The sequence below is a fragment of the Lissotriton vulgaris genome, chromosome 8, assembly GCF_964263255.1.
Source record: "Lissotriton vulgaris chromosome 8, aLisVul1.2, whole genome shotgun sequence".
In the NCBI taxonomy this organism is placed as follows: Eukaryota; Metazoa; Chordata; class Amphibia; order Caudata; family Salamandridae; genus Lissotriton; species Lissotriton vulgaris.
The window spans coordinates 428714736-428727799 of NC_141696.1; the positions used below are offsets into that span (position 1 = coordinate 428714736).

A 13064-nucleotide genomic window follows, 5' to 3' on the forward strand; every position below is an offset into this window, starting at 1 on the left:
AATACAAACAGCAGGTAGCAAAGGGAAAGATCAAAAGACAGTTGTCATTTTAACTGAGTGATTTACAAAGAGAGGGCTGGACCTTAGATACTGCACTGATCACACTGTGGGGGTAGTAACAAAAAGTGGTGCTCCGATCAGGGTGGGGGGGGGGACAGCCCCCTATTCCCCCTTAAATGGAAATAATCCACAGGCTTGTGCACTGGAGAGTCCGCTCTCCCTATTCTTAATTTTCTCCGGCCATAGGTCTTGACCAAGTCAGTATTTAAAATTGCCAAATTCAACTGCAAGAATTATTCGTTCAAAATGGTTCATATCCACCTAACACAAGTTCCAATGAGATGTATAGAAGCACGCTGTTAATTGCAATATTCTTTATTCATATTCGTATAAAATATTCAGCCAATGTGTCTCGGCCCTTTCTCGAGACTTCTTCAGGGCTTAGTCCTTGTCCATTTGTTTTCACATATCACTTGTTTGTATACAGATTCCCAAGACTGATATTAACCGTAACAGTTTAGCAGTTCTTAAACAAACAAGTGATATGTGGAAACAAACGGACAAGGACTAAGCCCTGAAGAAGTCTTGAGAAAGGGACGAAGCATGTACTGTTCTGTTTGTAGCATACTACTCAGCCTGGGCACCCGCCAATGACTACACCACACATGGAGGTTGGTATTACACAGCTTTATTAATTTGTGTGTAACCACAAACTGAACATGTTAACCCTGCATTCACTTCACTACGATCTAACACTTACGTCACAGTGCTACGCTGTCCATCAGGAGCCAAAAGGGTTCCGTCATTGCTAACTCACACAATTCTACATCTCGCCCTCTGTTAAATAAAATATGACTACATTTTTTTACAAATAAAAATACAATCATAGCTCTTTGAGGATTCGTGGTACTCTTGTCAGATGTCCTTATTGTGTCTTTGGAAACTGGGGACAGGCAGTAGAAATGTCAGTCATCTGCATTGGCGATAAAGGGAGAAAAGTAGTCAGGGGGGTTTTAATTGTCCGTTCACATCCAGTCAGGGCCATATGAGCAATGAACTGGGCAGTTATCATGTGTCCTTTGCTGGTTGTATATTAATTTGAGATACTGTTTGCAGTTTTGCAGTGCCAAGAACAATAAAAAATAAAAAAAACAAAAAAAATCTATAAAAATAAAATAATATATTTTTTGTATTTTGTGTCCGAATTCTCAGTGAATGGCCCTTTTTGAAAGTGAGCTCAAAGTTGTGTTCATTGAACAATAGTTGTGGACTCTATAAGAGCCTTTAACTTAAATACATGGGGCAGCCTTCCTTCTCTTGACATTTGATACGTTGGTCTCCATTGGTGCCCTTCATCTGTCAGGAGATCTTTGGAGTTGTTCTAACCTGCCACGCAACAGCTTTGGTTTTGTGCCGCTTTGTGTGTGGACGACTCGGTAAACACAACCCCAGGCACTTCTTGGGCCACTTCACCCAAAGCTGTGGTACGATGACTCTCTTTAATCGGTTCTGGTAAGAAGTTGATTGTTTCTTGTATCTGAATCAGTTTGCTTTTTGGCATCTCTTTTTACTGTCTGGCACCGGGGTGATCTCTACCTCTCAGCGCTTCTGATCGCAATGTTCTCTTGCAACTTGCTGTTGCTAGTTGTTGTTCTTTCAAAACCTTGTTGCATCCGCCTTTAGCATTATCACTCCCTATGATGTATAACTTTAGGCTGCATAGTAGAGCAGTAACTCTCTTTATGGCCTTACCAGCAGGTGCTTGGCCAACGATGTGTAGACTTCTCAGTGCAGCTTTCATTATCTTGAAATGCTTCACACTGGCTGGAGTTGAGCTTTGACTCTGCATACGCCAAACGTCAATTCTGCACTTCACCTGAGGTACAATGTGGAATGCACAAGCAGTTTTGCCGGACCATGAAAATTCTCTGGGAGAGCACTATCAAACTTCTGGTTACTTATCACCTATCTCGCCACCAGGTATAGCGTCCTCCCCAGCCTGGACACCCGCCAGTGACTATGGTACACACAGGGCTTGGTATTACATGTCTATATTCGTTTGCATGTAACTGTGAACTCAACATTCTAAACCTGCATTCACTTCACTGTGCTATAACACTTACGTCACAGTTCTACAGAATCTATCAGGCGACAAATGGGTTCCATCTTCGCTAACTCACATGAGACTACACTGTTGATGGAGAAGTTTTCTCTTTGAATGTCCTACAGGGTCTCTTCTTGCTGTCCAACCAATCCAATCCATCTCCGATGAAAAGAAGTATCACTGTTTTCTTTAATCACTTGCAGTTTTTGAGGGTAGAGCACCATGTTCTGTAATCAATTTTCCCTGAGTCTTTGCCTCAAATGTTTGATATTGATGCTGCATCTATTGAGTGTATTGTGGAAAAGCTTTTATCAACAGCCCTTCACCTTGTGCTGCTGTCCCATTCCTTGTTGTTTACAAGATATTGTCTCTTTCAATTAGAAAATGAGCCATTGTAGCAAGTGGTCGAGCTCTGACTTTCGGAAGTGGTGCGAGCATGCTCAAAGATCTTTCAGTGGCTAACTATTTGGAAAGGCCTTTAGGTTGCAAAGCCTCAAGTACCTACTTATCCAGGAAGAGGCCCACAGATAAGCCCTCCACTCTTGCCAGAAATCCCAGAAAATGGAGATTGTTGAGATGAGAAATCATTTCAGCTTTTTTAAACTTACTTTCCCAAACAATAGATGTCTTTTGTGGCTTGATTGTAGATGCTTTTGCTTCTGAGACATTCTCGGTAATATTCTCCAGAGCAGCATTTTTCTCCACAGCTACTTCTATTGCTTTCATTCTTTCAGCCATTTTCCGAAGACCTGCTCTTATCAAAATCTTTTACAGAGGCAGTATCTGTTTTGTGTTCTCAAGAGCAGCTTGACAGTATTTAATAGCCTCCAGAAGTTATGTTGTTGTAGAAACCGTGTTTCCATCATTTCCATTTGCTGGTGGCTCGTGAGGGTGAGTCTCAGGCAAGGGTGCACCTGTAGTAAACTGTTTTGTTGCGTTATCTTGGTCGTTTTATTGCCCCTTTTCTGTGCCATGCAGAGAGGTATCTCAATAAGATGCCATTTCGATAAGTCAATGTTGTCACTGATGTAGCGGGAAAGAGAGACATACTAACAATCATTAACAATTTAGAGAAACTTAAATGAGCTTGAATTAATTGTGTTGACTGCCTCAGTTTAGAACATGAAGTTTGCGACAAGACAAGATTAATTTAGTTTACTGGGAGGACTTCAGAATTCAAAAGATTTTGGTTACTGTGTCTTATCAGGTGGACTTCAGAGTTCTCAATAGTTTGTTAGAGTGAAGATCTAAACTCTGTTTTCTGTCTTGCAGGTTTTAACCGTGTCCGAACAGCTGGATAGTGGCATTCGCTATTTTGATCTCCGGATTGCTCACAAGCCTGATGATATATCCATAAATTTGTACTTTGTTCATATGCTGTTTACAGATGTAACTGTAGAGGTAAGAGAAATCTTTCTGGTGAATTGTTACTAAACGTATTTTGAGATTCATCATTTTTACATCTTAGAAATGCATGTGTTACTTCCCTAGGTTGAAGTGTCTACTGCAATTGTACTTGTCGACTGTTACACCAGTAATAAATCCATTGTCAGTAGTCCCTCTTAGTAGGCAGCAGAGGTTAAATGCCATTTAAGAAAAGCTTGTAAATGCTTTGTGTGAGCCACACCCAAAGAATGTGAAGGTCAGGCTCTTCCTTATTCCACCAACACATTGTTTGTCATTTAAAGAGTCTTGTGTACTCGTGTCAGTGATATTTATTTGATAGTTTTAATGTAGCGGCAGACATGCTAACATGCAGACCAGCCTAAAGCCCTTGTATCAGAAAAACTAAGTGTTCCAGTCAGAGTGGGTGATATAATTGTGATACATTTGATTATAACTGCGACCCAGTTCTTGACAATAAATGAAGTCATTGGGTTGAGTGTTGGTGCTGTTCATGTTCTGTCTGGAGAGAAAATACCTCCCTATTAGGCATTTCTTGGGAGCGGTGTCCTACCATAGTGAAAGACTACAGACTACTTGTATGAAGCACATCTGTTGAAATATTAGTGATGTATCACTTCATCAATGCCTAGTAAGTGATGTGTTGCTATTTTGTATATCACTGGGTTGGTTCTGCTCTCTTCTATAGATCATTAGGACTAGGGATGCGTTGCATTTGTGTGGGAAGTTGGAGGGGGTGTCATTGACTGAGTGTGGAATGTAATCTAAGGAGCATAGATGTCAGACTTGAGCTAGAGTGATTGATCTTGCTGCAGAGATTGGTGAAGGAGGTAGAAAGGCTTTCTTATAGTAGCTTATGAGGGTAAAGGAGGATAAGGACATTCAAGAAGAAATGATGGTGGAATGGAGGATGTGAATCCGAAGGGAACCTTTACAAATGTTGTGAATTATTTACATTCAAAGAGGTCCAAGAACACTTTGGCTTCCAACCAGGTCAGTTCTTACACCATGCTAAACTTGTGAAAACAGCCAGACAAATCAGAACAACATTATCAGAGGCATCAAAAGAAACAACATTGAAGGCACGAATGCTAATACTCACTTTTGACAGGAAGGTAATCTCAGAACTCTATTAGGCTTTAAAAGGGGTAACTTGAAGCCATGAACTGAAATTAAGGAAAAATGGGCAGCGGAATGTTTGGACCCACTGAATGATGGGTGGGATGTGGGCGGGGAGGCGGAGGTAATACAGCCTGACTTCAGGCCACAACAATATCAAGCACTGCTAGAAAGCGACGCTAGATTTAGTTCCATACAGTTGAATTACCTTCACAGAACTTACCTGGCCCTTATAAAATGAAATAAGATATACCCACAATGCTCTGTACAGTGCCCTAGATGCAGTGCGTCAGAATTTTGGTTTGTTCGTAGTATTGTGATAATTTTAGGAAGAATTGGTTAACAGGCTTTATACAGTAATGAATAGGTACCTGGGCTTTACATGAAATAATGCTTACTGGGAATAACCAATTGATCAGAGCACGAGAAAATTAAATACAAATTCACCACGGTATCCCTAATGTACCAGGCCACATGATGTGAACGTTTGTGGTTGTAATTGTTACTTTTTTCTGTTATTATGGCAACTTATTTCAAATGCCACTATTTTTCCCTTATTTGCTCAATTTATACCTTTGTTGCATACTGTGAGTCTCTGCAGTGTCGGAATAATTGTCACAGGTGTTCTGAGAATCATTGGGTCCCCGTGAGTGGCTGCCCCCCCTACGTCACAGGGTACAATGATTCTCAGAACCAAGCTATTATCCGTCGCTCCCCCATGGCGGTTTGCCCCCCCTACGTCACGGGGCGGAGCCGTCTGTGGAAGGCTCGGTGCACGAGGCTTCATGGCGGAGCCAGACAAGTCCAGGCGTGAATCCTCATATTTCAAGCACGCTTCAATAGCTCAGTTGGGAGAGCGTTTGACTGCAGAGTTGGAGGACCCGGGTTCAATCCCGGGTTCGGCATAGTTGCAATTTCGGCTTTTATTTTTATTTTATTTATGTATGTATTTATTTATTTATGCCATTTTATATAGCGCGGACTTTACCCGAAGGTGTCAGAGCGCTTCACTTTAGGACCAGTAATGATACAAGAGGAAACAATTGCAAATTAACAAATTACAAAAGCAAACGTTAAGTTACATGATAAAAAATGACAATAGTGAGCAACCAAAATACATGAGGTAGCAATCGGTACATTACAGGAGAAACAAGCACTGGCGTTGCCAATAGGTTTCGCCTTTGGAAAGTTGGAGCTATTGGTTTTGTAAATGACATTTTATATTTATATATTGTTATTGACCATGCCAATAACGATATATAAATATAAAATGTCATTTACAAAACCAATAGTTCCAAATGCGAAACCTATTGGCAACGCCAGCGCTTGTTTTAAATGACGCGGCATGGCACAGCTAAATTGGCCGCAACACCCCGCTGCGCCATTTCCTTGTAATTATAGCCCCCTGTTCCTTCCTTCCCTCCCAGGTGATGGTCGTCCCCTGCTGATCCTGGCGAGTGCGCGGGGTCAAAGGTTGCGTTTCACTCAGTGAAAGGCAGTAAATAAACTGAAACAGCCTCTAAATCAGCTCCCACCAAGAGGTGAGTGACGGGGGGAGGGGCTCAGAAGGAGGGGGCCAGCCCCGGCAGGGGGCCCACGGAGCGCTGCAGGACAGGCCTTCCGGATGGAGGCCGGAGCCAGGTGAGCAGGGCGAAGATCGTGGTGTCAAGGTGCATTATGGTATATTTAGTGGATTGCATTGTTTGGTTCATATTTTGTAAACGGCCCGTGAGATCCCCGGGGCCAGTGTGGCGGGAGGAAGCCAGGCAGGACTTGCAGTTAAAGTTCACCATCAGGCATCCGATCTCTAAACAGAAACAGCAGGAAAGCCCGTCGGCATAGCTCAGTGGGTTAATGCGCCTGAAAGTGAGATGTATCTGCAACCTGCAGCTTACACGCTGGAGGAGCCACTTGGGCCTTTCATCCTTCTGAGGCTAATAAAATGCTGCGCTCCAAGTTTGTATTATAAGATGACTCGCTCTTTGCAGCATTTCAAAGATAAAACTTGTAGCTGCGAGCACTACATACAAAACCTTCCATGCTGCACCCAATTACCCCACAGAGGCCAATGTACAAGCAACAGGCTACGAATCCTGCACCACGAAAAGCGCCCAGGGGGTCAGTGAAAACGGTAGCGCTTCCGTGACCAGGACAGGGCCAGGAAGCGCTAGACATACACAGAGTAGCCACTTAAGAAGTGAGGAAGCGCTTCAGGCCACAAGGGGGTACGGGTAGCGCTATGTAAATAATATTAAAAATGCATCTGATGCTCTGACGAACGGGGCAGACTTGGGGGGCAGGTGGGGGATGACTCCGCCTCCTTAACGTGGCACTGGGGGCAGTCGGTAGGTAGGCGCCAAGGGATGTGCTGAGAGCCTCCCGGGCACTGTGGCCCTCATGTGGGCACCGGCTGCTGCATGGTGTTCGGGCACAACAGAACGGAAGCCATGCCAGTGCAGAGTCGACTCTAGTCTATTGTAGGCAGAAGGGGAGACTGGCCCTGCAGAGGGGGAGTGGGGGTACAGACAGGAGGATGCTCATGTACCGGCATGATGGGGGCGGGGTAAGAAGAGGCGTGACGGGCACGAGAGATGCAGGATAATCAAAATCAAAAGGAGCACCGCCAGCTGGACACAGGAGGAGAGGGTGACAACACCCGCAGACAGACAGCGGGACAGCCAGAGATAGGTGGGGTGAGAAGGGCACAGAGTAAAGCAGAGGGGTGAGAGGCACGGGCGCCCTCAGGGACCCAATCACTTACCACGTAGGAGGACCCGCCCTCCCCGCTGTGGGTCTCGGTCTCTGGGATGGAGAAGTGCATGTCCCCCGGTCTCGCGCACCATGCTCCTCTCTCCAGGCACGGCACGCGCCGTCTCGCGCCTGCCCCTCCCACACACCTTCCCCTCTCCTCACAGCATCACAGACAGTGGGTGGGAGGGCGGGAGGTGGCACGGAGAGTGGGTGGGCGGGGGGTGGCACGGACAGCGGGCGGGAGGGAGAAGGCAGGACAACGGGAGGGAGGGGGATTTTATTTATGAAGGCATCGGAAACGGACAGTGGGCGGGCGGGAGGGAGGAGGCACGGACAGTGGGTGGGCGGGAGGGAGAAGGCAGGACAACGGGAGGGAGGGGGATTTTATTTATTTCTTTTATTTATGAAGGCATCGAACACGGACAGTGGGCGGGCGGGAGGGAGGAGGCACGGACAGTGGGCGGGCGGGAGAGAGATGGCTAAAAAAACAAGGCCAAGGGAGAGAGGAAAATCCCTGAACATCGTGAAAGAAACAGGAGCCAGTAGTTGATGTATCTAGGATGTTTCTGTTTTGCATGTACTACACTAAGGGGATACTCTCATCCATCACTCTGCCAGGTTTGTAGGAGGATATTGGGTGGTGGTGTATAACACAACTGAGAGGGATAGGGAAGGTTCAAGGTTCTATAGATGAGTTATAGGGCCGAAGGGAATGGGATAATATGACTGGGAAACTACACAAAAAGTGCCTTTGAAAAATCATGTGCTGACTGGCTCAAAGTAGCGGGCAGAGCGGAGCAACAACGTGAGTGTGTACAGGAAACAATTCTCCAAAACGTAGTGTGCTGGCCGGCTCAGCTTGAGTACGTGAGCGGAGCAGCAAAACATACGATAAAAAGAAATGATGGGAACTCTGAGGAGTGACACCTATGACACGGCGTGCTGACCGGCTCAGGAATTAGGAGCGTAGCAGTAATGCACGTGCAGGCAGAGCTCACGAGCAAAGAAATATGAGGCTGGGGGGGGTCGCGTGCTGGCCGGCTCCAAGTTCACAGGAGCGGAGCAGCAACTCGAATAGGGAGATGCCAAAATTAAAGGTGTGGTGCACTGACCGGCTTAGAAGCGGGCGGAGCGGAACAGCGACGTGCACGCCAACAGGAATGTACCTCTCTTGAAAGGGGGCCAAGGAGGTCCGCAGGAGTCCGGGGCCAAGGCTGGATAAACCCATAATTAAAGACGGGACGGAGAGCTGGACAATACACCAAACGCGCAGCAACCAGGAACCAAAATGAAACAAGGGGGGCGTGGTCACGTGTCAAGAACAGTAAGCCAAGCAATGGCTTACGTAGGAGATGGCCTGTTACGAGCCTCAGGGACCATCTCAAAAGTACTCGCATCAGTGGATTTCACAATCCCTGGCCATGCATTAATGTTCTACCAGTTTGTAGTCCTCTGGAGGCATGGCGCTAAACCTAGTTCCTAACACACTAGAGATGTGTCATAAGTGTAAGGTGGTCCTGCTTTGGTGAGGGGGCGAGATAATAAAACAAGTCAGGTCCCGGGCCGTGCTGTGATTGGCTGACGTCACGGGGGTGTCCCGGACCGGCAGCCAATCACAGCGCGGCCCGTGAAATGACGTCACGGGGGTGTACCGGGCCGGCAGCCAATCACAGCGCGGCCCGGGACAAAGGGGCGGGACTTTAAAAAAGCCCGAGAAACGCCCCCGAATCGCGTTTTCCCGAGAAAGCGTGATTGACAGCCTCTGTCTCCCAATGGCTAGCCTCCATTTATGGAGCTAGCCAATGGGAAACAGAGGCGGTCCGAACATCCCTACTGTACTGTACTGTAGACAAAAGTTTTCGATCTGGGAGGGGCACTGTGTGCCCCTCGCCAGGTCGAAACCTAAAAAGTGATATGTGTGCAGGCTACAAAAGCATACAAAGTACAAGTAGAGGTATAATACTGCAATAAATGGCAGACACTCCAGCACAAGAACAAACGTTACGTAGGCAATGGTGGCACTTGTGCAAGTATCTAAAGCAAACAAAATGTGAGAGGTAGCAAACAGTGTGTTACAAGAGAAAAGTGACATGTGCAAGTTACAAAAGGGTACCATACACCGGTACAAGGATAATACTGGAAAAAATGGTAAACATTCAAACTACCAGAACACACTCGGAAGGAACTTCCATAGTCCAGGACAATAGACTTTTCGATAATGGGAGGTCTTCCTTCAGAAGATAGCGAGGGTGTGAATTAGATTTGGAGGTGTCTTTGGAGGAGCAGTCAGTCTTAAGTCAAAATCAAAATCAAATTAAGATCAAAATACGGCGGTCTATCCTCAACGCGGGTGGCCTTATTAGACTTAGTTTTTATACCCGTTTTACACCCCTTTTACAATAAAGGCCTGACGGATCTCTGTTATATGTGTTCATATGTATTTCCACCTGTAATAGAAGGGACCTTGCAGCTTTTCTGTGTTATTTACTGTCCCTTGGTTTCTCACGCTTACTAAGTGTTCCCGACAGGAATTGTTTTCGCCCACGGGCGGGATACTTGAAATGTTCCTTGACCGGTGGAGTTTTACCAATGTGCGCTTCTAGTTGCAATGCCTGTGCAATTTGCATTATAAGCTTCATGCCTCAACTGCCTAGACGATGTCTTTGTGTCATAACACGAAATGGTTAACACTTCCAGTCACGCAGCCTTAAGACGCTCACGTTGGTGTGGAGATGGCGTGCTCTCATGTTATAGATTGACTCTACATACGATGGCCCAACTGGACGCTAAATCCAGATGGGGCTGGGAGAGCTTGGCCCCGCTCTGGGGTTCCAGCGTTACTACTACACCACTGTCGGGTGATGGTAAGGTATCTTACTAATGCCAAGGGTTACGTATTCAGTGCAGGTAGGTACTATATATTGTCCCAAACTAGTACCTTCACAATGTACTTCCATGAGTACATCGGGGACTACTTCCTATCATGGCGCAGTTTCTCGCGTATCCGCGACAGGCCTTCCCAAGTGGCTGAGTGCGGATTAGAGACGATTACGAGCCGGGGGGCGTAACCCAATCAGGTTCCACTTATACCAGTTTGGATTACGCCCTTCGCTCGTGTTCCCAAATTGCTCCTAGGCTCCTAATGCTTCAAGTTCAGACGGAGCAATTTTTTGACTTACGCCTTACCGGCTGTAACAACAGGAGGGCCCTCGGAGTGCGCACACGCTCCTTATAACTAGACATGGCTCTTACGCCCTTGTGGGCTGCAATGATTTCGACTACAGCTCTGCTGAGGAGCCGGTTATATTATTAATTTCACTTCTGGTGTGCAAAGGGTTGGCTCCCCCTCTTACTCCTCCGTGATCGGTGCCTTGCACTACAATATTACATTCTGACACCCTTACACGGGCGTGATTGGTGCTTGGCACTACAATATTACATTCGGACACCCTTACAAGGCTGGGTGAGTTACAAGGAGGATGAAACGTACATTAAAGGAGCATTCGCCCCAGAATGCACTTGGTGCCAATCGGGATTTTTCCATCCCAGTGTCGGTCACCAGGGCCCCAGGTATACAGTCCTCAACACGGTGTGGTAAGCCCTATGACCGCCCATCATTATTATTTACGCATATCCTTTGGGCGTTGTTGTTTTGTCTTGTTTCTTATCCTTTTTCTTTTTTCCTATTTCATTTCTCCTACCGCCAAGGTCGGTCTTCTTCCTACCATTGACATCCACTCCCGCCTGATTCTAGATCTTAAATACGATGGATTTATCCAGCACTGTCGTACTAGATAGTTCGGTCTCTCTGGGGACTCCGCGGGTTGCAGGGTCCACGATACGGTTTTGGGTACGTTTTTCACCCCTTCTCCTCCAAGAGATGTAAATCCCTTTTCTGGGAAATGGATGATTTATCCATGCCACATGGGGGGTCGTTCACCATTAACTTTGTGGCAAGGTATCTGGAGTTTTTGGGGCAAGTTTAGCCTTCCCCTAGACCCCCGGGGATACGTCATAATAACGGTCCTTTACGTTTGCACCTTCTTATCGCCATTTTCGCCTATAACCCCTTATGCTTCAGGGTTTCTGCTTCCGGTCCCTTTTCGGGAATACACAATATCAGGGCCGGTTCCAGCTGCACTTCCGTTCCCCTATGCCTCAGGGGGTTCATCCATTATCTCGTTCTCTGGCATTGTCTGAGGGTGCAATTTTTCACATACTTCCCCTTGAAGCTCACTCTGGAGCTCTCCGTGCAAGGGTTCCTTCAGGCGCTTTGGTGTGCTGGTATTATTACCTTCGTTCCCATTAGCCTCTTTGGCTCTTTCCAATATATTGTAAACGGAGCTACCGCCAACTTAGGAGGTTCCTGTTCCTCCTACTAAAGGAGGGGTTGACTCCTTTTCCCTTAGACACCCTTCTAAGGCCTTATATTGGAAAGGGGTGTGGCGTTAAGGCGACTGACGCTGCAATCTGGGGATCACGGTTCGATCCTCGGCGCCAGATTAGCCTGGCACCATGTGACTCTGGCAATAGCTTGCTTAATCTTCCTGACGACCCCTACAGTGGAGGGGTGGAGTGGAGAAGCGTGGCTCAGTGGTTAGAGGCGGCAGACCCAGAAGCTGAGATCAGCCGTGGACCAGGGTTCGATTCCCCGCCTCGGCGGGTCTCGGGCTCAAAAAAAAAAATTCCACGGGGTCGACAATTCTCGCTCTGGTGCCTACTCGACTCACGGGGTCACACTCTGCGACTCTGGGCAATAGCTTGCTTAATCTCCACTACGGCCCCTCGCGGCGGGATGCCTGGCTTTCACCTTGTGGATACCCGGCCGGGGTATCTCACAGGGGAATACCAGGACGGGTTCCCTAGCAAGCGCCTTGAGGCCCCTGGGTTAAAGTGCGCTATATAAATCGAAACACATTTACATTTACAGCTCGAGACCCTTACGGGTGATCGTTTGTGCTTTGCCAATGTGAATTATTATTACACCTTCACTGTCAGCAGAAACAGATCCTATAATTTCTGATGTATGAAGACCTCCATGCCGACTTCAACACCCATGGCCAAGGGTTGTGTCCTGATTACCAAGGTTTATTGCATGTCCGCCGTCAAGTAAGCAATCACCTTTTTTGGGTTCAGGGTTTCCGATAAAAAATGAAAATTGTCAGGCGCTTAACTGCGTGCTGGCGCTCCCCTATAACTCCAGGTTCTTCAGTCCCTTGCGATTCATTCAACGTGGGAGTGCCGGGTTAGCTGGTGGATATATGACACGGGACTCTGCTGTGGGGTTAATTTTCCCCACATGGCGGGCGCTCTTATACCAAATGTGTGCATATTGATTTTTCGCTCGGTTTTTCCAATGGACCGGGTTTTAGACTATTATTTTCCAACAGAGGGTGAATGGATAGGCTTGAGCCAATATTTCTCGTTAGGTATTCCGTTCACTCCCTCCCAAATCAGAATATTCCTCAGGGGAAGGGTTTTTCTCTACTTTCCCTTATTGATAATGGCCTTTTCATACATACTATCCAGTGATGATAGGCCTAATCTACTTTGCCAGTGTGCGTTGTGTACGGTTTGGCTGGTGTGGATGGGGAGCAGGTAGTATTTCTGCTCCCCGTGGTTTTGTGTACCCCCTAACTCAAAAGGGAGCTTATACAGGCCTAATCTACTTTGCCAGTGTGTGTTG

General features: G+C 46.8%; 1 protein-coding gene across 1 annotated transcript in view; it reads left to right on the forward strand.

The window, feature by feature from the left end:
- The window catches only part of PLCXD1 (phosphatidylinositol specific phospholipase C X domain containing 1), a 168885-nt gene that overhangs the window by 84037 nt on the left and 71784 nt on the right, over window positions 1–13064 (forward strand). The window contains exon 4 of the mRNA XM_086934204.1: window positions 3377–3505. Within this exon, the coding sequence (XP_086790330.1) occupies window positions 3377–3505 (129 nt within the window). The remainder of the gene's footprint in view (window positions 1–3376; window positions 3506–13064) is intronic.